Source organism: Mobula birostris, chromosome 1 (genome assembly GCF_030028105.1).
Source record: "Mobula birostris isolate sMobBir1 chromosome 1, sMobBir1.hap1, whole genome shotgun sequence".
In the NCBI taxonomy this organism is placed as follows: Eukaryota; Metazoa; Chordata; class Chondrichthyes; order Myliobatiformes; family Myliobatidae; genus Mobula; species Mobula birostris.
In genome coordinates, this window is record NC_092370.1 from 45106683 (window position 1) to 45132011 (window position 25329).

General features: G+C 40.7%; 1 protein-coding gene across 2 annotated transcripts in view; it reads left to right on the forward strand.

Annotated features, from left to right (window-relative positions):
- The first annotated feature begins 288 nt into the window (after positions 1–288).
- The window catches only part of bpnt2 (3'(2'), 5'-bisphosphate nucleotidase 2), a 47679-nt gene continuing 22638 nt past the window's right edge, over positions 289–25329 (forward strand). For both annotated transcript variants that reach the window (XM_072254713.1, XM_072254721.1), the window contains exon 1: positions 289–863. In XM_072254713.1, the coding sequence (XP_072110814.1) occupies positions 516–863 (348 nt within the window). In that variant the 5' untranslated portion in view covers positions 289–515. The remainder of the gene's footprint in view (positions 864–25329) is intronic.

Sequence of the window (25329 nt, forward strand, 5' to 3'; positions counted from 1 at the left end):
ATCTTAATTAAAGGCATGCTCTATTCAATTTGTATAAAGAATATCACGCCCAACAAAAAACTTTCGGAACGAGCTCTAATGTGCAGTCCACAAACCACAAAAAGATAGGCCTTACTCCAAACCTTCCCTTTGCACCCCCTCCTTAAATGATATATAAGCACCAATTAAGCCCGTCCAGGGATAATTCTTATTCAGGACCATTAACCTACAGCCCCTGGCGCCGAAGTAAAGTGACTTTGATGACCCAGAAGTAGTTGTATCACCTTTACCCTATGACCGATAGAGGACGTGGCCAGGAACGGCAGCTGCAAGGTGCAAGAGCGAGTGTAGCGGCTGATTGACGGTGGCAGCGGCGAGGGCTGCGAACCATCAGCGCTTCGGTCCGTGGAGCCTGGGGCTCGCGTACCAGAATCCGGCTCCAGGACGACAGAATCCCTGCGGCGAGCCACGTTCGCCAGCAGCCGCCGTCAGCTCCCGGGGTGTTCTGTCTGCACGGCAGCGGCTTGTTGACGGCCATGGCTCCTATGGGCATACGGCTGTCTCCGCTCGGCGTAGCCGTGTTCGCATTGCTTGCTGTCGGAGTGCTCTATCATTTCTACTCGGGCTTTCTGGCTGGCAGGATCGCCATCTTCAGAAAACTGCCCGGGACGGACAGGATTGATCTGAGAGAGCTGCTGGCATTGTCGGTAGAAGCTACCGTCCGGGGAGGGAAAGAGGTGAAGCGAGTGATGGAAGAGGGCGAGCTCCACGGGAAAAGCAAAGGGAAAACTAAAGAAGGGGCAAATGAGATGCTCACCAATGGAGATCTGTTATCACATCAAAAGATGTATCACTTAATTAAAAATACATTTCCATCCATACAGGTGAGTTTTGGGGTGCAACAAGGCGGTGTGGCTGGAGCAATGAAATGCGGGGATTTTTTTTTGGGGTGTGTACAGTGAATGCTCCGTCTGGATTTTATGTTGAAATCTTGATATATTCAGTGATAGAGTGGTTTCTTTTATTAAGATGTAAATATATTTTCATTCCTGGAGGAGATGTATAAGTATGATCGTAAACTGTTTCCAGTGGTAAGTAATGCCGGTCACGAATAGAATTCGTAACCTTAAAATTTCAAACATTTCCCGATTTTAAACTGCCGTCACCGTCAAGAAGTTAGATAGTTATGAAGAAGGTGGTTTGTTTTCAGGAATGCCGAAAAATTACACGGTTATTGTGCAAAATGTTACTTGGTGCTCCACAGTTTTAATTTTTGATTTATACAGTACATCCCAGAGTTTGTGCGCCACTGGTCTTGCATACTAATTAGGATCAGGACTTGCCCACTCAGAACCTCAAAGCTGTTCTGCTATTTAACAAATTTATGGCTGATCTGTTGTAAATTGAACATTTTCATATCCTGGTGATAACCTTTCACTACCACCTCCACCCTCATTATCTTATTCTGCAGATGCTGGAAATCCCGAGGAACACAGAGCAAAATGCAGCGTCTATGACGTTCCGGCCTTAGACCTTTTATCAGGGCTGGAAATGAAGGGGGAAGACGCCAGAATAAAAAAAAAGATTGGGGCGGGAAAGGAGGACAAGTTAGAATGTGATGGGTGAAGCCAGGTGGGTAGGAAAGGTAAAGGGTTGGAGAAGCAACAACCTGATCGGAGAAGAGAGTGAAACGTGGGAGAAGGGGAAGGAGGAGGTACATCGGGGGAGGTGATAGGCAGGTGACCAGAAGAGGTAAGAGGCCAGAGTAGGGAATAGAAGAAGAGGGAAGGGGAAAACAGAAAGGTTACTGGAAGGCACCATCAGTTTGGAGGCTACCTAGGCAGAATATGAGGTGTTGCTCCTCTACCCTGAGGGTGGCCTTATCGTGGCTGAAGTGGAGGCCATGGCTTGACATGTTGGAATGGGGATATGAATTAAGATAGTTGCCATTTTATTATCATATCTGTCTAACTCTCTGTCTCCTTAAGAGTTCAAAGACCGTACATAGACATTTGAAGAAGAGAGAAAGTCATAAATAAAGCTTCTTATCTCTACCTTAAGGTGGGGAGGGTGCTGAATGAAGTGCCTTATTTTTAATCGATGGCACTGAGTTCTAGATTTATGCCCGTGCATCCTTTACACAGATACTCACAAGAGATTCCGCAGATGCTGGAAATCCAGAGTAACATACCACAAAATGCTGGAAGAACTCTGCAGATTAGGCAGCACCTATGGGGAAGAATAAACGGTCGACATTTTGGGCTAAGACCCTTCACCTTTCCAGTCCTGATGAAAGGTCTTGGCCTGTAATGTAGATTGTTTATTCCTCTCCATAGGTGCTGCCTGACGTGCTGATTTCCTCCAGCATTTTGTGTATTCTTCTACACAGATACCCTGTTAAGACTCCTCAGGATCTTGTTTTTTTCTTTAAAATCTTCCAATATACTTCAAAACTCTGGCAATTAGGACTCTGGCATCCCATTTGTAACATTTACCACTGAGCAAAAGATCATTGCACTCCTGAACTCTTGCCTGTTTCTACCAACACTAATAGGTTATTGCTTTAACTACAAACATTTATTTTCCGCAATAACTTCTGACAAATTTCACGTCACATGCCGGTGATGATAAACCTGATTCTGATGCAGCACCTTATCAAGTGCCTTCTGAAAGTCTAAGGATAATGCACCCACTGGCTTCCTATTCCTCGCAGCTCAGAGTCAAGTTAAATTATCACTTGCATATGTCATAAATTTTTTGTTTTGTGTCAGCAATACATAAAAAATTATATAAGTTATAGTAATGTATATTTGTTAAGACGTACTGTAGTTCTGAAAGAGAAAATAGTAAGAAAGTGTTCATAAACCATTAAGAAATCCGATGACAGAGGGGTAGAAGCTGTTCCTTAATATATGGAGTGTGTGTCTTCAGACTACTGTGCCCTCCTCTCTAATGGTTGTGATGGGAAGAGGGCACCTTCTAAATGGTGAAGGTGTTTAATGATGATTGACACCTTGAGGCATTGCCTTTTGAAGATGCCCTGGATGGTGGGGAGGCTCTGGTCCATGATGTGGCTGGCTGAGTTTACAACCCTTAGCAGCTTTCTTAGATCTTGTGCATTGGCACCTCTATACCAGAAGGAGATGAAACCAATTGGAATGCTCCCCTTGGTACATCTTTAGAAATTTGCTAGAGTCTTTGGTAACATACAAAGCTCTGCAAACTCCTAATGAAATATAGCTGTTGGCATGCCCAATCAATATGTTGTGCCTAGGACAGATCTTTAGTGAAGTTGACAACCAGGAACTTGAAGCTGGCCACCCTTTCCACTGCTGACAGCTCGGTAAGGATTGGTGTGTGTTCTCCAGACTTTCCCTTACTTAAGTGTACAATCAATTCCTTCGTCTTACAGATGTTGAGCACGAGGATACCACTCAATAGCTGCTGTGTCTCACTTCTGTATACTCATGGTGCACCTCCACTGAACTGCAATAAACTTACCATAGTTTCATTTCACTAAACCATATTTTCTTGCCATGGTTACCACAATTGTTTGCCAAGTAGCATGCTATATGGTCTTTAATATAAATTTCTAATATTTGATATGACGGATATTAACCTATTTGGCCTATAGTATTCTGTTTTCTGTGTCACTTTGAATCAATGAATTGCATTTTCTGCTTCCCATTTGAATGGCATCCTTAAATCTAGGGAACTTTGACAGATTATAATCAATGCATCAACTACCTCACTTGCAGATTTTGTACTTTAAGATTAAATAATTTGGAATACAGGGGCCTATTAGCTCACAGGAGAACTCCAAAGTATTTATATGTATTTAAAAGTAAGGGAACTAAATAAGGAAAGTGTTGGATTCATTCAAAGACAAAGGAGGGAATTTACACATGTCCTCTAGCTCTATGGATAAAGCCCTAAATGAGTACCTCCCATTGGAATATGTGATATTAAAGAGAAGAATTGAATTGCATTGAAAAATGTTATGGTTGGTAAGTCCCCAGGGCCTAGTGAAACATATTTCTATGACACCGAAGGAGGCAAGAGAAAAATTTGCTAGGACCTTGGCAGAGGTCTTTGGATCCTCTTCAGCCCCAGGTGAGATTCCAGAAGATTGGAGAATTGGCTGTATTGTTCCTTTGTTTCAGAATGGCAACAGGGATAATCCAGGAAATTACAGGCTGGTGAAATTTTGCAGCAGTGCTGGGGAAATTGTTAAAGAAGGGATTTACTTACATTTAGAAGGGCATGAAGTCATTGGAGATCATCAACGTGGTTTTGTGTGCGTGAGGTCCCTTCTCACAGATTTGATTGTTTTTTGATGAAGTAACAAAGTGGATGTGGTCTGCATGGACTTTAGTGAAGCGTTTAAGAAGGCCCTTGAAGATGTGCTGATCCAGGAAGTTACATCACATGGTAAATTAGTAATTTGGGTGCAAAATTGGCTTGGACAGAAGATAGTAGCAGTGGGGTGTTATTCTGACCGGAGATCATAACCGACATCCTTGTAAGTCTCCTCTGTACCCTTTCTATAGTTTCCACATCCTTCCTGTAGTGAAGTGACCAGAACTGAGCGCAGTACTCCAAATAGGGTCAAACCAGGGTTCTATATAGCTGTAACATTACCTCGCTGCTCTTAAACTCAATCCCACGATTAATGAAGGCCAATGCACTTTATGCCTTCTTAACCACAGAGTCAACCTGTGCAGCAGCTTTGAGTGTCCGATGGACTCGGACCTCAAGATCCTTCTGATTCTCCACACTGCCAAGAGTCTTACCATTAATACGATATTGTGCCATCATATTTGACCTACCAAAATGAACCACCTCACACTTATCTGGGTTGAACTCCATCTGCCACTTCTCAGCCCAGTTTTGCATCCTGTCAATGCCCTGCTGTAACCTCTGACAGCCCTCCACACTATCCACAACACCCCCAACCTTCGTGTCATCAGCAAATTTACTAACCCATCCCTCACTTCCTCATCCAGGTCATTTATAAAAATTACAAAGAGAAGGGGGTCCCAAAACAGATCCCTGAGGCACTGTTCACCGACCACCATGCAGAATATGACCCATCTGCAACCACTCTTTGCCTTCTGTGAGTAAGCCAATTTTGGATTCACAAAGCAATATCCCCTTGGATCCCATGCCTTCTTACTTTCTCAATTAGCCTGGCATGGGGTACCTTATCAAATGCCTTGCTGAAATCCATATACACTACATCTACTACTCTGCATTCATCAATGTGTTTAGTTACATCCTCAAAAAATTCAATCAGGCTCGTAAGGCACGACTTGCCTTTGACAAAGCCATGCTGACTATCCCCAATCATATTATGCCTCTCCAAATGTCCATAAATCCTGCCTCTCAGGATCTTCTCCATCAACTTACCAATCACTGAAGTAAGACTTACTGGTCTATAATTTCCTGGGCTATCTCTTCTCCCTTTCGTGAATAAGGGAACAACATTCGCAATCCTCCAATTCTCCGGAACCTCTCCTGTCCCCATTGATGATGCAAAGATCATTGCCAGAGGCTCAGCAATCTCCTCCCTCACTTCCCACAGTACCCTGGGGTACATCTCGTGACTATCCGACTTGATGCTTTCCCAAAGCTGCAGCACATCCTCTTTCTTAATGTCTATATGCTCAATCTTTTCAGTCCGCTGTAAATCATCCCTACATTCGCCAAGATCCTTTACCATAGTGAATACTGAAGCAAAGTATTCATTAAGTACCTCTGCTATCTCCCCCGATACCATGCACACTTTTCCACTGTCACACTTGATTGGTCCTATTCTCTCACGTCTTATCCTTGTGCTCTTCACATACTTGTAGAATGCCTTGGGGTTTTCTTTAATCCTGCTCGCCAAGGCCTTCTCATGGCCCCTTCTAGCTCTCCTAATTTCATTTTCAAGCTCCTTCCTCCTAGCCTTATAATCTTCTAGATCCCTATCATTGCCTAGTTTTATTGAGCCTTTCGTGAGCTTTTCTTTTCTTCTTGACTAGAACAACAGCCTTTGTACACCTCCTGTACCCTGTCTCATTGGAACGTACCTATGCAGAATGCCATGCAAATATCCCCTGAACATTTGCCACTTTTCTGCTGTACATTTCCCTGAGAACATTTGTTCCCAATTTATGCTTTCAAGTTCTTGTCTGATAGCTTCATATTTCCCCTTACTTCAATTAAGCGTTTCCCTAACTTGTTTGATCCTATCCCTCTCTAATGCTATGGTAAAGGAGATAGAATTGTGATCACTATCTCCAAAATGCTCTCCCACTGAGAGACCTGACACCTGACCAGGTTAATTTCCTGATACCAGATCAAGTACAGCCTCTCCTCTTGTACATGTATCTACATATTGTGTCAGGAAACCTTCCTGAACACACCTAACAAACTCCACCCCATCTAAACCCCTTGCTCTAGGGAGCTGCCAATCCCTATTAAAATCCCCTATCACGGCAACCCTGTTAGTACTGCACTGTTTCAGAATCTGTTTCCCTATCTGCTCCTTGATATCCCTGTTAATATTGGGTGGTCTATATAAAAAAAACACCCAGTAGAGTTATTGACCCCTTCCTGTTCCTAACTTCCACCCGCCGCAACTCAAGAGACAATCCCTCCATGACTTCCTCCTCTTCTGCAGCTGTGATGCTATCTCTGATCAGCAGTGCCATGCCCCCACCTCTTTTGCCTCCCTCCCTGTCCTTTCTGAAACATCTAAAGCCTGGCACTCTAAGTAACCATAACTGCTCCTAAGCCATCCAGGTCTCTGTAATGGCCACAAATAGACACATCTCAAACCATTAGTCTGAGCGCATCCCTTCCCTTTCCCCTGCCTCTCCTCCCTCTCGCACTGTCTCTTTTTGATGCTAACCACCCCTTCCTCTGTCTCTATTTGTGAGCCAGCTGACCCTTCCTCAGTCTCCTCAGTTCGGTTCCAATCCCCCAGCTATTCTAGTTTAAACTCTCCCCAAAAGCCTTAGCAAACCTCCCTGCCAGGATATTGGTCCCCCTCGGATTCAAGTGCAACCCGTTTATTTTGTACAGGTCACGCCTGGCCCAAAATGTGAAAGCAGATTTGAGAGGCCAGCTTGTTGTTCAGAGTGGATGGTGCCTGGAGTGCACTGCCAGGGGAGGTAGTAGAAACACATACGATAGCAATATTTTAAAGTCATTCAGACAGATATATGAACAGACAGTGAATAGTATGCTATGGAATACGTTCAGGCAGGTGGGAGTAGTTTAGATTGGCCTTGTGATTTCCTGCGCTGCACTGTTCTGTGTCTAGATCCAGCAATTTATTCAATACCACTTTCCTGGTGATTGTGACTTTCTTGTGTTCTTTCCTCCCTTCCTCTCCACCTTGTTAATGGGATATAATTTTTATTCCCTACAGTGAACATGTTTGCAAATTACCTGCCATCTTTTTGTTTTTCAGTATCATCAAATTCACTTTCTATAGGACCGGTACTCAATTTGTTAACTCTTCTCTCTATTAAGTATCTATAGAAACTATTGCTATTTGAACTTTTGTTACTGGCTGCTTTTATTTCATGTTCTAATATTTTGCTTCCCCATTAATCCTTTTATTATTTTTAGTTTTATTTATTTCTATTTGGAGACCCAGCACGGTAAAAGGCCCTTCCGGCCCATGAAACCATGCCACCCAAGTGACCAATTAATCTACAAAGGTTTGTATTAACCCGTGTGTCTTTGGAATGTGGGAGGAAAATGGAGCACTTGAAGGGAACGGGGAGAACGTGCAAACTCTTCACAGACAGTGGCGGGATTTAAACCCAGGCGGCTGGCTCTGTAGTAGCATTATGCAGACTGCCCTGATCTGTTCATTCTTCAATCCACTCTTCTGGCCTGCTGTCTGTCTTTGCACAATCCTGTCCTTTTTCTTTAAGCTTGATGTTATCTTTGACGGTTTTGGTTAACCGTGGATAGTGAGATCTCCCTTCACTATCAGACGGTTAAATCATTTCTTTGTGGCATGGTAGCGTTGTGGTTAGTGCACTCTGCTTTTCAGCGCCAGCTGTAAAATTGCGGTTTGATTCTTGCTGTCTGTAAGAGTTTGTATGTTCTCCCCGTGACAGTGTGGGCTTAATCTGGGTGCTCCAGTTTCCTCCTGCATTCCAAATATGTGCATTTAGGTTTAGTGTTTTGTGGGCATGCCATAATGGTGCCGAAGAATGGCAACAATTGTGGGCTACTCAGCACAATCCTCACTGATTTGATGCAAATAATGCACTTAAAGTTGCTGACTCTCTCCACCTCTGATCCCCCGATGATTGTCAAATGTTTCAATGTACATGTGACAAATAAAGCTTATCTTTATCTTTGTCCCCTGAAAAATCTCCTTGACTATCTGCTACTGATTGACTAATCCCTTAATCTAATGTGTCAGTTCACCTTTGTTAACACCGATTTTGTGGCCTCAGAGTTGCTCTTATTTATCTTTCAAATGCAAGTCTTAAACTCCTCCTTGTCCTGGTACTTTTCGTTTCATTAATCAAAAAAAAACCTGCAGATGCTGGAAACTTGGTGGAAACGTGCAGCAGGTCAGACTGTGTCTGTGGAATGAAACACAGGTTAATATTTCACATGTAAAACTAGAAATTTCATTTCTGCCCTTCCATTTCATTGATAAAGATATTAAGTTTTATTTTAGATACATAACACAATTCATGTATGGATCATTATAAAAGATATTTGAAGAGCAAAAACGTGCAAAAGCTGTAAACCAAAATTAACAATTGCATCCACTGTGGTGTAGTGCTTTGAGAGGATGGTGATGAAATCTATCAACTCCTGCATGATCAGTGACTTCGATCCGCTCCAATTTTCCTATCATTACAAAAGGTCAACAGCAGATGAAATTTTATTAGCTCTTCATTCAACATTGGAACATCTGGACAGTGAAGATGTGTACATCAGAGTGTTCTTCATTGATCACAGCTCGGCATTCAATACTGTCATTTCTTCAAAACTAATCAATATGCTCCATGACCCAAGCCTCAATACCTCCTTGTGCATCTAGATCCTTGATTTCCTCACTTGCAGACCCCAGTCAGTTCAGATTGACACCAACACCTCCACAGACTCCATCAGCTCAGGGGCACCACAAAGCTGTGTGCTTAGCCCCTGCTCTACTTGCTTTACGACTATTACTATGAGGCTAAGCGGAGCTCCGATGCCATGGTCAGATTTGCTGACGACACCACTGTGGTTGGCCTAATCTGGCTGAGTGGTGCCCCACAACAACCTCTCTCTCAGTATTAACAAGACCAAGGAGCTGCTTATTGACTTCAGGAGGAGGGAAACGGAGGTCCGTGAGCCAATCCTCTGCAGGGGATCAGAGGTGGAGAGGGTCAGCAACTTTAAATTCCTCTGTGTTATTATCTCAGGGGATCGGTCTGTGTCCAGCATGTAGATGCCATTACAAAGAAAGCACGGCAGTGCCTCTACTTAGAAGTTAGCATAGATTCAGTATATCATCTGAAACTTTGACAAACTTCTATAGATGTGCAGTGGTGAGCATATTGACTGGTTGCATCTTGGCCTGGTATGGAAACACCAATAATCTTGAATGGAAAAGCCTACAAAAAGTAATGAATACAGCCCAATTCATCACAGGTAAAGCCTGCCGTACCTTTGAGCACTGCCTCACCTTTTGGAGTGCTGTCACAGGAAAGCAGCATCTGTGATCAAGGACCCCCACTGTCAAAGGCATGCTGTCTTCTGGCTGCTGCCGTCGGGATGGAGCTACAGAAGCCTCAGGATGCACAGCACCAGGTTCATAAACAGTTACTACACCTCAACCATCAGACTCTTGAACGAGTGGTGTTAACTTCACTCACCGCAACACAGAACTAACCGCACTCACTTTCAAGGATTATTCATCTCTTGTTCTTGAAACTTATTGCTTATTTATTTATTATTATTTTACTTTTTGTATTTGTACAGTTTGTTGCCTTTTGCACTTTGATTGTGAGTAGTCTTTCATTGATTCTGTTGTTTCTTGGTATTTGCTGTGAATGTCTAAGAAATTAGTCAGCTCCATCATGGGTACTATCCTCCACAGTATCCAAGACATCTCTAAGGATCGATGCCTCACAAAGGTGCTGTCCATTATTAGGGACCCCCATCACCCAAAACGTGACCTCTTGTCATTGTAAACGTCAAGAAGGAGGTGTAGAAGCCTGAAGGCGCACATTGTGTTTCAGGAATGGCTTCTTCTTTGCCAACCAATTTCTAAATGGACGTTGAACCCATAAACACTATCTCACTTTTAAAATTATTTCTATTTTTGCACTACTATTTTTAATTTAACTATTTAGTATGCATATATACTTACTGTAATTCATTTTTTTTCTATATTTATCATGTCTTGCATTGTACTGCTGCTGCTAAGTGAACAAAACTCACGACAGATGCTGGTTATCATAGTGAACCTGAATCTGAAAATCTCAGGGTTGTATATGGTGACATATATGTACTTTGATAATTTCTTTGAACGTTGAGCTAAAATGTTGGAAATATTTAGTAGATCAAGTGATACCTATAGTGAGAGAAAAGGAGTTAATGTTCCAAGTTAAAATGAGGAAAAGTTAAAAGTTTATATTCATCTGGTATTTTTATTATTGAACAATAGAATAGTAAAGCACAGGAACATATTCTGTTTTTGTATTATTAAAAAGTGGAACATAGAACTGTACAGCACAGCGACTTGCCTTTCAGCCCATAATCTCTGTGCCAAACATGATGTTAAATCTCTTCTGTGTATGATTGACTGTTTATTCAATAGCCGCTTTATGAGGTACAGTCTATATCTGATAAAGTGGCCACTGAGTGTATGTTAGAGGGTTTCTGCCACTGTAGCCCATCCATTTCAAGGTTCAATGTGTTGTGCATTCAGTGATACTCTTCGGCACACCACTGTTGTAACCAGTTTTTTTTGAGTTGCAGTCACATTCCCTTCATCTTGAACCAGTCTGGCCATTGTCCTCTGACCTCACTGGATGTTTTTTGTTTTTCACACCATTCTCTCTGTAAACTCTGGGGACTGTTGTGCACTAAAATCCCAGGGGATCAGCAGTTTCTGAGATGCTCACACCACCCTGTCTAACGTCAACAATCGTTCCGTGGCCGAAGTTACTTGGATCATATTTCTTTTGTGTTCTGATATTTGATCTGAACGACTGATCCTTTTGACTATGTCTGCATGCATTTATGCATTATTACTGTGGCATGATATTTGCATTAATGAGCAGGTTTACAGGTAAAGTGGCCACTGAATGTATATCCCGCTATTCTCTGCATATCCATGTCTCTATGTAAATGCCACTATTGTATCTACTGCCACCACTGCCCCTGCCTGCCTATTTCAGGCACTTACCCCGTGCATAAAAATAGACTTGCCCTTACATCTCCTTTAAACTTTCCCACTTTTATTTTTAAATGCAAGTCCTCTAGTGTTTAAAGTTTCTTCCCTGGAGAAAATATTCTTACTGATTTTACTTCTCAATCTATGCTTCTCATAATTTTCTAAACCTATCCTGTTTCCCCTCACTTTATATACTCCAGAGAAAACAACCCAAGTTTGTCCAAGTTCTCCTTTGTTGTACATACCTTCCAAAGCTTCCTGTAATGGGGCAGACGGAATTGCACACAGTGCTCCCAATTTCAGCCTAACTGACGTTTTATATGGTTGCTACATGTCTTCCTTTCTTCTATACTTGATGCCCCAACAGTGAAGGGAAACATGTCCTATGCCTACTTTACCCCCCCACCCATCTACTTGTATAGCTACTTTCACTAAGCTGTGGATTGGGACCCCAAGATCTCTTTGTATACCGGTGCTTTTAGGGTCCTGCTGTTAACAGTATACTTTCCCTTTACATTTGTCTCTCAAAGTGCAACACCTCACGGTTGCTTGGATGAAACTCCACTGCCATTTCTCCACTGTATCTGTAACTGACATACATCTTGCTATATCAGTGTAGCCCTCTGCATAGCTCCATTAACCTTTGTGTCATCTGCAAATGTACTGATTCAGCCCATCTATGTTTTTAAGAAGGTTAGCTTTACTTGTCACACGTACTGCACATCGATACATCGAAACATTCATTGAAATGCGCTGTTTTGCATCAACAACCGACACAATCTGAGGATGTGCTGGGGGCAGCCCTCAAGTGTTGCCATGCTTGGGATGCCAACGTAGCATGCCCACAACTCACTAGCCCTAATCATGTATCTTTGGAATGTGGGAGGGTGCACCTGGAGCGACCCCATGTTTTCATGGGGGGGGGGTGGGGGAACATACAGACTCCTAAATACCGGCAGGAATTGAATCCCAATCCATGATCCCTGGTGCTGTAAAGCGATTGCGTTAACCGCTGCGCTACAGTGCTACCCGTCCAAGGCATTAAGCCCTGGCACTGATCTCTGGTGGAACACCACTGGTTATGGGCGTCTTGCCAGAATAATCTACTTCCATCATGACTCTGCTTTCTACGGGCAAGCCAGTTCTAAACCCAAACTAGCAAGTCACCGTGGATCCTATGCATCTTAATTTTATTGATTTTTGTTTGCTTTTACAATGTCCACTGCCCCACCCTCATTAATCAACTTTGTCACTACCTCAAAAAAAAGTGAAATTTGTAAGACGTGATCTGCCCTCTGGCTATCCCTAACACACCCAAGCTTTTTCCAACTGTGAGTAAGTTGCATCTCTCCGAATTCTTTCCTCAGCCTCCCTACCACTGATGTGAAGTTCACAGGTTTATAATTTCCTAGATTATCACTATTGTCCTTAAACTAAGGATCAATATGGATACTCACTTTTGAGCTGTTAGATTGGTTTTGAAAATCTTTGGCATGATTGTGGTGCTGTACAATGTGAAGGAGGGTGCCTGTGCAGTGAATCAGGATTGTGCAGTAGTTATTTCCAACAGTGTTACCATAGACAGGTGTATCTTTCACAGTTTGGTTGGGAGGGGTAAGATCCTTGAGATGGTTGCTCTCTACTTGCTGCAGATCTAGTCTGGCAGCCATGTGTTTTAGGACTTGGTCAGCAGTGCTGTTGCCAAGACACTCTTGATTAATGAAGTTACCCCATCCCGAGCACATTTTATGTCCTTGCCATCTTCAGTGCTTCTTCCAAAATGGAGGAACACGTTTCCTTGCCCATAGCTGATTGATGCAATGAGACTTCAATATGTCAAGTGCTGAGTTCTCTCTGCCACCCTTCTACCACTGTGTGTGCACTGTAGTAATAGTCATGTTGTATCATTTGAAGGAAAGGAAATTTATTTAGCATTAACTAGTTGATCTTTAATTTTTTCAGATTTTTTTTGTGAGAAAATTTATGTTTTTGGTTATCACCATGGCAACAATTCATGGATTGCATTGAAATAGCCAGAAGGTGCCAGGTGCTATTGGTGTTTATTGTTCCTTGCATTATAGTTTCAAATGGTCCCTTCACACCAGTGGTGAAGTCTGTTGCCACTGATCATCATTAGTGCCCAGGTTGACTGAAAGGAGAACTGGCATGGTTTATTTTCCTGAAAATTAATTCAGATTCAATGCACTTTATGATATGAGGACCCATTTAACCCAGTGACTGGTTCCCATGGAGCAATCGTCATCACTGTGCTGTGTCGTTTGACATAGGTGATCATGGTCCCATGGCCATGAGTGGGAGAGAGAACTCAGCACTTAACACATTGAAGTCTCATTGCATCAATCAGCAGTGGGTAAGGAAACATGTTCCTTGCATGAAAAGTTATTGGCAAATTTTTCTACTGAAGTGCTGTGCCATTGCCTTCTGGGCAGTGTCTTTACAAGACAGGTGAGTCCAGCCATTATCAGTACTCTTCAGAGATTGTCTGCCTGGCGTCAATGTTTACATAACCAGGACTTATGACCACCCACCACCTGCTCCCATGGTTTCACATGATCCTTACTGGCATGGGAGGAAGGTGGGCTACACCTTGCCCAAGGGTGACTTGTAGGCTAGCGGAGGGAAGGAGTGACGTAGAGACATATCTCCAGCCTGCCACCCACATGAAGCAATCATGCAAGTCCTATTATCCTTGAGTGAAAATCAAATACTCAGTGGCAACAGAAGCTTTACCTGTTTCATGTTGAACATCTTTCTGATAAAGGGCCTTCAATCTGAAGTTTTCACTCCTTTTCTCACAGATATGGCCTGTCCTTCTGAGCATTTTCTGTGATCATACTTCTTATTTCCAGTAGTCTTGCATCTTATTCACTCCTGCAAGCTCGTCAACTACCTTTGATTCTTTTGCCACTTGCCCATACTGAGGAGTGTGTTTTCAGTAGCCAGCAAACTGAATGGTATGTTGCTGATGTGGAAGGAAACTCGAGCAATGTGTGGAAGCCAAATGCCTTGCAGGCACCCTGAGGTCTGATCCAGTACAGGTTGCTGAAGCTGAGAGGCAGAATAACTTTTGCCCTGCTGTATAGTACTTGGTACTCTCGGTAGTGAAAATTAATAGTATTCCACTCTCAAAACTATTTCAATTTTTAAACGTTTTTAGACTGCATTCTAATTTTCCATTAGGGGATCATTGTAGTCAGGTAATTAGATTTTAGTAACATCAGACTGTCCCAATGTTCTTTTTACTTAAGTAATCAATTAGCATTATGTTGCTGATACTACGCAGGAAAATGCAATAGCTGTTCTGCACACGAAATGTTTTATCAAATGCTAATACGATAATGATGAGATAATTGTTTTTTGGACATTAATTGAAGGATTATTATTGGCAAAATGCCAGCCAAAATCGTCTGTACGAAAGGGGAATTTTGATCAATTTCAGTTGGCGTTTGTGGCATCGGGTCTGTTGTGACCTGCACGATACTGTTCAACACCCCTCTCAGCTGATGAGTTAGTATTCTTCCACATTACAAAAAACAGTTAAAACTAACAAGGGCATGTTAATAACCATAAATACAATCAGTACTGATGAATCCACTTGACTGCTTCTGCAAAATGAAAGGATTCCCATGCATGAGGACATGCATAATCTCACTACTATTTGACTGTACTGGATAAATTCGTAATAGACTTGGTGGCTGAAAATTGTGTATCAGCAAAATCATAATTGCATTCTATAAAAATTTGTAACTTTGTATTTGTTATTTCCCTCACTTTTCTAGCCATCAAATGGGTCCAATGGGTGTAGACAAACTTGGCAGATATCACAACAGACTGGAACTTTAAAAAATGAAGTTCCAATCTGGGTGAAAACACACGTGTGCATCAGCAGCCTGAAAGTGCGTGGGATGAGTAATCTTGGTTAAAAGCCTATTTTTAGGATTGAGTTAGAGGGCTTCATTTTAACATCTTAACGTTGCACAACTTCTCAGTACTGTACTACTGTAGATTTTGTAGGAATGCAGTGACAATGTGCCTATATTGCTTTGATTTTTTTCAGGGCTACGTTGTCACTCAGTTATGACCAAAAGAATAAAAGAAGCAAATAGGACCAAACCCCTCAATCCTGCTCTGCTATTTAATACGACTATGGCTGATCTGATTGTATATCAATTTTGCATTCCTGTCTACATGCCTTTAACACCTTGATGCTGAAGTATCTATCTTTTGTAAGCACACAACCTTTTTGTTACCATAAGTGAGTATTATGACCAAGGATTTTTATCAATTTAACTGAGAATTTTTATTTGTGAATCACGTGCTCTTTTTTTTTACAGAAGAGCCAAAAGGTCAGGGAAAATTCTAAAACACAAAGAACTAAAAATTCAAAAACAGAAATGTCAGCAGTTCAAAAGTATTCACTCCTCTCCCCGCCCCCCCCCCCCCACCGCCCCTTGGTTGAACCACCTCTCGCAGCTATTACAGCCAGTAGTCTCTACTAGCTCTGCACAACTAATAGAGGCAAGTGATGGAGCAAGATTTGTCCATTCCTCCTTGCAAAATTGCACAAACATTGCCCAGGTTAGTTTTCTTCATTTTGAAACCACTATGGTTGCTCTGGAAGTGTGCTTTGGGTTGTTGTCCTGCTGAAAGAGTGATTTCCTCCCCAGTTTATGCTTTCTGGCAGATGCTAGCAGTTTTTTATCCAGTCTTTAGCAGCATTCATCTTCCCATCAATCCTGACCAGATTTCCAGTCTCTAAAAAGCATCCCCATGGCATGATGTTACCTCCTCCATACTTTACAGTAGGGATGGTGTTACCTGCCCGTATTAGATTTACGCCACATGTAAATCTTAGTGTTGAGGCCGGAAAGTTCCACTTTAGTCTCAAGACTGTAATTCACATCTTTACTGTATCTTCTAAGGGATGCTTTGCAAAGTTTTTACAACCAAGGATATACCACTCTTCCTTACCGCTCTTCCTTAAGTACCCTCTGTTTGCAAGGTCCTAGAGATTGTGGAGCCAAGAGCTTCATTTCCAGTTGCAGGCACTGACTTCTGCAGCTCAATAAGAGCAACTGTTGGTGTCACAGTAGCCTGTCTTACAAGTGCCATTCTTCTCCAGCGACTAAGTTTAGAGGGGTGGCTGTGATTTCATACTTCCACTTTTTCACAATGGACTGCACTGAGCTCTGAGGTATGTTTAGTGCTTTTGAGATGGTCTTGTAACCTTCCCTGGATTTTTGCTTCTCTATTGCCATTTCCATGACTTGTTTTGAATGCTCTTTAGTCTTCTATTTGGTATAGTTTACTGAAAATCTACCATACTGTTGGATTTTAGAGGGAGGAGGGCAGTATTTACAGTATTATGAATTCATTGAAAATAGGTGATCCTCCTATTTTTTGCACCAACAGATTGAGTATTGGTGGGGTAAATACAGTAGGGATGAATTTTTTTTAAGCTTCACAATTTTGATGTTTAGTAAATTGACAGGCTTTGGGATTTTTCTTTTGCACAGTGTTTTGTAGTTCAAAGAATCCTTCAATATGTTTTAAATTTAGAAAATGAAACAGTAAAATGTGAAAATAGTTCTGGGGCTGAATACTTTTTGAAGGCACTGTATCTGCAACTGCCTTAACTTTTCAAGGCTTCCACCACACTTTGGGGAAGGGAAATTCAAAGACCATCTATAGAAAAGAAAAGCCTTAAAATGGGTGATCCCTTATTTTTAAATCTTACCCTGTCCCACAAGAGGAAACATTCTCTCTATATTCATCTTAAAGAACTATCACAATCTTAAAATTTGCTGCATCTTTCATAATGATCGTCCCACTGAAAGCAAGTGAAAAGTTTAGAAATTGCCTAGCATCTAAATTTTAAATTCCTTTCATAACTCTAATAAGTTAACTTGGGTAAATATGTCTGTTGTGTGTTGATGAATGTCCCATGCCTTTGCATTATTGATTGTTCCAAGGTTTGTGGTGGCTAAGTGTAAATTGATTCTATCTATTTCAGACATTAAAATGCCATTTGTGAAATGTTTGAAGATTTATTTCGCTCCAGCATCATCAGTAGACTGCTTTGTGAAAAATAACATTTGGAGGAAAGAGAATGTTTGTAGAAGGAATGGGTAATTTAATATTTTCTATCTGCAGATGTATTTGCAGCAAAGCAAATGTTTCAGCTGTAGTGCAAGTGAAGTACTTAAGCATGCATAGGTTAACCATATTCCTCCTATTCCTAAAGCACATCCCTGCTAGAGCACTTAAGACTCGGGTGAATACTTTAATTGTGTGGTATTGTTTGGGAAATCATGTTTGTTCGTTATTCTAATGGTGCAATTAAATCCTCATTTGCATTCTTTACAAACCAGGTGAATGGCTTCTATGGTGATAGAAGGTAGGTAGGTGTTTTTCTGACTGGAAGTCAATAACAAGTAGCATATGCCGGGGATCAGCTGGGACCTTTTGTTGTTTGTAATGTACACAAGTAACAGAATGAGAATGTAGGGGGTCTGATGAGCTGGTTTGCAAACAACACCAGAATTGGTTATCAGAGAAGATCCTCTTTTTTTAGCACACACGCACACACGCAAAAAAGGCATAGATCAGCTGCAAAACTGGGTGAAGTGGTGGCAACTGGAATTTAAACCAGAAAAGTGTAAGGTAATGTACTTTGGGAAGTCAAATTTTGGTAGGGCATAATGGAGTAAATAACAGTCACATTGGGAACATTGATGTACAAAGGGACCTTGGGATACAAATCTAAAGCTTCCAGAAAATGTGGACAGGTGAATAGGACATTTAAGGCCTCTGATGGGAGGCTGGGGTACTGTGTATAAGAGTAGGGTTGTTATGTTGTAGCTATACAAAATACTTTTTTGGGCTGCATTTGGATTCTCTTGTTTAGTTCTGATTACCACAGTACTGAAAGGATGTGGTAGAATGAGGTTCATCAGGAACAGATAGACTGCAAATGCAGGGTGTTGGGACGAGAGCAGATTCTGCTTGCTCTCCGTGAACGTCATCTTCATGGTGCTGAAACTATGAATACTGCCCCTGCTGCTATGCTCTGTGCCCACTAATATGATGAACTGATAAGTGAGGCTTTGGGCCTTCTCTGGGGTTACAGTAAATAATGAAGCAAATCTAGAATTAAATTTTTAAAAAAAGCTAGTGCTAAGACCATCAGACATAGGAGCGTAATAATTAGGCTATTCACCCATCGAGTCTTCTCCACCATTCCATCAATGCTGATCCTGGATCCCACTGAACTCCATACACTTGCATTATCGCCATGTCCTTTGATGCCCTGACCGATCAAGAAACATCAATTTCTGCCTTAAATATGCCCAAGGACTTGGCCTCCACTGGAGTCTGTAGTACAGCATTCCCCAGATTTACTACTCTCTGGCTAAAAAAAAATTCTCCTTACCTCTGTTCTAAAAGGTCTTCCCTCAATTTTGAGGCTGTGCTGTCTTGTTCTGGATACCCCCACCATAGGAAACATCCTCTCCACATCCATCCTATTTCATCCTTTCAACATTTGGTAGGTTTCAATGAGATTGCCGTGCATTCTTCTACAAACGTTTGTAAGTTCCAGTGAGTAGAGGCCCAAAGCTGCCCAACGCTCCTTGTATGTTAACTGCTTCATTCCCGGAATCATCCTCCTGAAACTATTCTGGACTCTCTCCAATGACAACACATCCTTTCTGAGATACGGAGCCCAAAACCGTTGCTGATACTCCAAGTGTGGCCTGACTAGTGTCTTATAATGGCTCAGCATTATCTTGCTTTTATATTCTATTCCCCTTGAAATTAAATCAACATTCAGTCAATATTGCATTTGCTTTCTTTACCAAAGACTCAGCCTGTAAGTTAACCTTCTGGGAATCCCTCTGCACCTCTGATGTTTGAACCTCTCCCCAGTTAGATAATAGTCTGCACTATTGTTCCTTTTACCAAAATGCATTACCATACACTTCCCAACACTGTCACTTTTTTGCCTATTCTTCTAATTTGTCTGATTCCTGCTGCAATTGCATTGCTTCCTCAGCACTACCTACCCCTCCACCTATCTTCTTATCATCTGCAAATTGTGCCATAGAGCCATCAATTCCATTATCCAAATATTGACAAGCAACGTGAAAAGTAGCGGTTCCAATACTGATCTCTGAAGAGCACCAGTAGTCACTGGCAGCCAACCAGAGAAGGTCCTTTTTATTCCCACTTGCTGCCTCTTACCTGTCAGCCATTTCTCTATTCATGTCAGTATCTTTCCTGAAGAATTTTTTTCTTGTTACGCAGCCTCTTGTGTGGCACCTTATCAAATGCCTTCTGAAAATCCAAGTAAATGACATCCACTGCCTCTCCTTTGTCCACATTGCTGGTTACTTCATCAAAGAACTCTTTTAACAGATTTGTCAGGCAAGATTTCCTGATGAAGCCATGCTGACTTTGACTTATTTTATCATTAGTCTTCAAGTACCCTGAAACCTCATCTTTAATAATAGATTCCAACACTTCCCTAACCACTGAGGTCAGGCAATCTGAATTTCGTATCTGAGTACTCAATTTTGCTTCGGAATGCTATTGTTCACTTCAGCTGTTTGCGTGATTTGTATTTTTTTTCTTTCATGGATTGAGTGTTGGTCTTTTATTTTTATTTTTTCGTTAAATTGGGTTCTTTCGGGTTTCTTGCTTCGTAGCTACCTGTGAGCAAGCAAATCTCAAGGTTGTATAATTTATACATTCTTTGACCATATTTGAGTCTTGAATACATGGTGGTGGTTATCAGAAACGCTATGCCAGAGTAGGCAGTAAAGCCAATTAAAATCACAACATTTAGAAGTATTTGGTTTGGTCCTTAGAGGGTTATGACTCTAATGTGGGCAAAAGGGAGTACTGTAGATGGGTATCATGATTCTTATGGAGGAAGTTGGCTGAATTCTGTTTAATTCTTTGTTCAAATGCAGTCAGTAGAGATGCTAATTGTGGGATCTGCTTTGAGTCTTCGTGTTTTCTGTAAGATCGAATACAGTCTTTATTTTAGAAACTACTAACTAGCAAATTGCACGAGTGAACTGTTGTTCTCAATTTATAGGCATGTTCAAGTTTGAAGTTAATATGGTGCCAACCAACAGATTTCATGATCTCACATTCCTTTATCTTAAAGAAGGTTTTTAGTATTGAAGAACTTCCTTCTCAAAATACTCACATTTTTGCTTTTCATACTTTTTTTTGTTCTGTTCACAGATATTTAAACACGTGATTTTCCTTTTATTGTCTGGAATGAAAATCATTTTAGTCAAAAATATGGTTTTGACTATCTTGAAGCAACTTTTTCATTTTGTTTTGGCTTTTTTCCCCCTCTGACAGCAACCAAGTCTCATTTCCTCTTGCTTTGCAATACATCTGTTATTTCTGAACATTTTATACAGAATAGCATGAGTATATGTGAGCTAGGAGTGATGAAAGAAAAGTGATAGATACCCATTTTTGAAAGGTGAGGGAACTTGGAATAGTGTTTCTTCACTTGGAGGCTTTTGCCTTTTTTTTTTTGTTCTCTTTGGGCCTTCATTGTTTTTCTTTTTTGCTACCGTACTCATTTCTTTAACAAACTTGTTAAGGATAAATTCCAGCTGCACTGCACCCCTGTATAAACGGTAGACACCATTAATAGACACAAATTTGTTTGTTTTTATTTTTCTGGTGAACTTCCACAGAAGTTGCAGCCAGCAGAAGCCTTGAAGATTGTTCATCAGACTGTTGCTTGATAACACTGAAGTCTGTGCGTCCACATTTTTATTTTTGGTTGCTTTTGCATTTTTAAAAAAAATTGGTGTTTACTATTTTTAACTTTCACCATTAATAGAAAAGGGAGGGAGTTGCAATTGGGGAATCTTACAATTTTCCTAGCACAATCTAGACATAGCTTTTAATGTGAGCATCTATTAACAATCATTTAAAGAGGTTTTACCCTTTAGTCCCTTTCCTCGTTTAATAATTTTGCTAGTAACTTAAGAATCGGGGATGTTAACTCTTCTGCTAATAATGAAAGTTTCTTTCTATTTGTTTTTCTAGATATTTCATGTTTCTGAAAATTTATCTCAAATTATGTTACACTAAGGAGAAAAGCTTCACCACATTTGTTGGGTTTCATCGAAGTTCAACATAACCTGCTTGTTTCATACTGAAAAGTTTCCAGTTTTTTGATACATCCCAATCTGGTGGCAATAATATAGATTCAATCATAATGAGAAATCACGTATTTCATTGGTGTATTCAGGTCTGGATATGTGAACAATTCAAAGTCTTTGTTTTACTTAAATCTATAAACAAATAATTTAATTTTCTACTGATCTACAGTGTTAATACAACACTAAACATTCTATTGACAGCTTTATTATTTGTTGTATTTCCACAAAACAATCCAAACTATTATTCTTGTGTAGACATTTGCACGTTAGCTAGACTACCCATGATTTGAGAATTATTCTATTCTTGTTGAGGAGAACTTCATAAAAGATTTTTTAACTTGCTATACACCCTAGAATTCTTGAACTTAAACCTTATAGCACCTAAACTAGTAGTCAAATCCTTATCGACAACCTCAGTTGATACATTGTTAAGTAGCTGATATTTCACCATATTGATTCCTACCTCTTTTCATCCCATAATTGGCAATAATCAATTTCTGCAATCTTACTCCTTTTCTGATAAAGACCACTTCCTTCCCTGACACCAATGAGATTTGGAATCAATTTAGATTGAAGAACAGAAGTAATGTTATGCTGACACTGGCAGAATTCATGTTATTGGAGATTCCATTGTAATCACTCTTGCCTAATTGACTTTCTCAGAAAACTGATGATTAGAGGCTACTGGATTATCAGCAAATACTTTTGTGGAGTTTATCAGTTTGACATTTCTATGCACATACTTTTCTATGACTATTTGATGTAACTATAGAGGAGCAATTATAATTTGTTGTGGAAGTTTATAGGGTGGTTAAGAAGGTGTATGGTGTGTTGGCTTTCAAGTCAGGAGATTGAGCTCAAGAGCCATGAAGTTTGTTGAAGCTCTATAAAACTATAAATCATCCCTAAAGAAGATGGCAGAGTTTGTCTTCGATGCCTGTATCTGGCTGGAAGCCCAAGAGCTTTATTCCTCTATAAAACTGTGGTTAGACAAGACTTCAATTACTGTGTTCAGCTCTAGTCATCTCGCTATAGGAAGGATGTGGAAACTTTACGGAAGGCTCAGAGAAGATTTACCAGGATGCTGCCTGGATTAGGAAAGGTCTTATAAAAATTTGGGTGAGCTCGGACTTTTCTCTTTGATGTGATGGAGATCATTCTACAGATACTCGATGGAGGTGTATAAGATTATGAGAGGCATACATAGTGTGGATTCCCAAGTGACAATGGACAATACTCGAGGATGTTCATTGAAGGTGCGTGGAGGGAAATTTAGGGAAGATATCCCAGGAAAGTATTTTTAACACAGAGCATCGTGCCCGGGTAATGGTAAAAGTTGATGGAATAGGGATATTTAAGACACTCTTATATGAGCACAAGGATGAAAGGGTTAGAGAATGTTTGCATCGGTCAGCACAACATCATGAGCAGAAGTGCCCATACTTTGCTGCATGTTCTATGCTCTATAATTTACACTTGGTTATTGCAGTCAGACAATTCCTTCAGGGATGGTCAATTTAATGTTTTGGATCTTCATCTAGTTCCAGTCACAAAACGCTTGAGTGGATGGATGATTTAAAGTTATGCCCAGAGCTTATATTGTAAATATTACTGAATATTAATGTAAAAATATGAAGGACAGAATGCTATATGCCTTCCTGTCTACCAGTGTTGATGCTGTGAACTATGGATCTGAGTGCCAAGGTCCTGCTGCCCATCAACATTCCTTAATGTTCTACTACTTGTTGTATATATTTTACCCTTATTTGATTTCTTAAAATGTATCAGCATGCATCTGTTTGGACTAAATTCCAACACTCCACCCAACTTTTCATTTGACTTGCATCCTGCTGTAGCCTCAAACAGCCCTTCTTGCTCTCTACAACACCACCAACTTTCATGTCATCTGCAGACCTGTTAGTCATACCTTCAAAGTTCAGATCCAGTTGATTTATATTGTATGCCATAAACAACGATCCCAGCACTGATCACAGACTTGCAATCATGCAAAGCAGCCTTCCACGAGTACCCTCTGCCTCCTGTCATCAAGTTAATTTTAGATCTAGTTAGCCAACTGGCTTTGGATTCCAAATGCCTTGTGCTTCTGGATCAACTCCCATATGAGAATTAGTCAAATTTCTTAGTCTAGTCCATATACACCATGTTTGCTCTTGGGCCTTCATCAATCTTCTCAGTTATCTCCTAGGATTTTATCCAATAATTATCCTGATGTGAGGCACACTAGCTTGTACTTGCATGAAAAAAATCTATGACTGCTAGTTCTGATGTCTCTTCATTAAGTTGTTTAACATCTTTCTTTTTCGTCTTAGCAAATTCCTTGTGGCCTTCTGTTTATCCGAATATGTCCAATTAGTTTGCTTAATATCTTAATTGAAGATGACTTTATTCTTGAACTTCCCTCTTTATATTCTTCGTGCTAGATCAGTGTTTCTCAACCGTTTTTAGTCCAACGGTCCCCTAAAGCACCTTCATATTTGCCAGCGCCCCTCTTAGGCACAATATACTTTCCGGCGTACCCATAGAGCAAAAACATGTCTACCACATGCAAAAATAAGAAAAATGATTCTCTGTTAAATTTTAAATATTTGTCTTTTAAACCCAACTTGCACAGTACCTGTGCGCTATATAGCAGCTGTGATCCTTGAGCTTGATGGTTTTTAACAAGAGTTGAAATATTTAGTTTAAGTTGTGAGAACAAAAGCCCCAAGTCCCCCATGCAAAACACTGCCCAAGTGGTTTCTGAGTATGTAGTTCACTGCACCTAAGCCTCTTTCAACAAGGTAGGAGGATGGAAATGAAATGAAGAGCAGTTTGGCTCTTCTCCAAAGATGAGGGAACTTCGTATGACGTTGTAGCCACATAGCACAAAAGCCAACATTTTTGAAAAGTGGTTTTGCTTCTTCATCATTCTGAATTTTGATAATTTCTTCTTGCAAGCGCTCTTCTTGTACTTACACCCACTCCAGAATTTCTAGATCCTTGAATCGGTTCTGAAAACCTTACTTCAGTGACTGCATGTGTAAGCAGTACTCTTATGAATCGCATTCTGTGAAAGATAGTGGCATATTTTCCATGCAGGGAAGCTGTGAGAACATTTTTCTTCAAATATTTTGCTTGTATATTTCCAATTTTCCAATGAAAGTGAACGCTGCACTTTTTACCTGGATTAAAGTGAGTTTCTCACCCTGCAGTTTCATATTTAGAATGTTTATTTGTCATACAGATTAGTAGGTATGCCAAATCTCCATGTAAACATTCTATCTTGTTTCCCAAGCTCTTGCTGAAGAGCTCTTGCCAAGTCCTGTTGAAGAGTTTCAGCCTGATATGTCGACTGTACTTTTTTTTCATAGATGCTGCCTGGCATGCTGAGTTCCTCTAGCATTTTCTGTGTGTTTCCCAAGCTCTTGTTGACTTTGAGCAAAAATTCAACCACAGTGTCAAAAAGATCAAAGAAACATTTTAAGCAGCAGCCTTTTGACAGCCAATGAACTTCAGTGTGAAGAAGCAAACATCAAACTCTTCATTGTTATCTTGACATAATCAGCAAAATATTCTATTTAATGGATGCGCTTTAATTTTGTTGATACAGTTATTACAAAAGTCACGCTTCAAAAAGTCACTAGCTGAGGCTTTTGGCTGCGAGATGTTGACATTGAATTATACAATGGATTGCAAACAGATTGAATTTCTTTTTTCGTA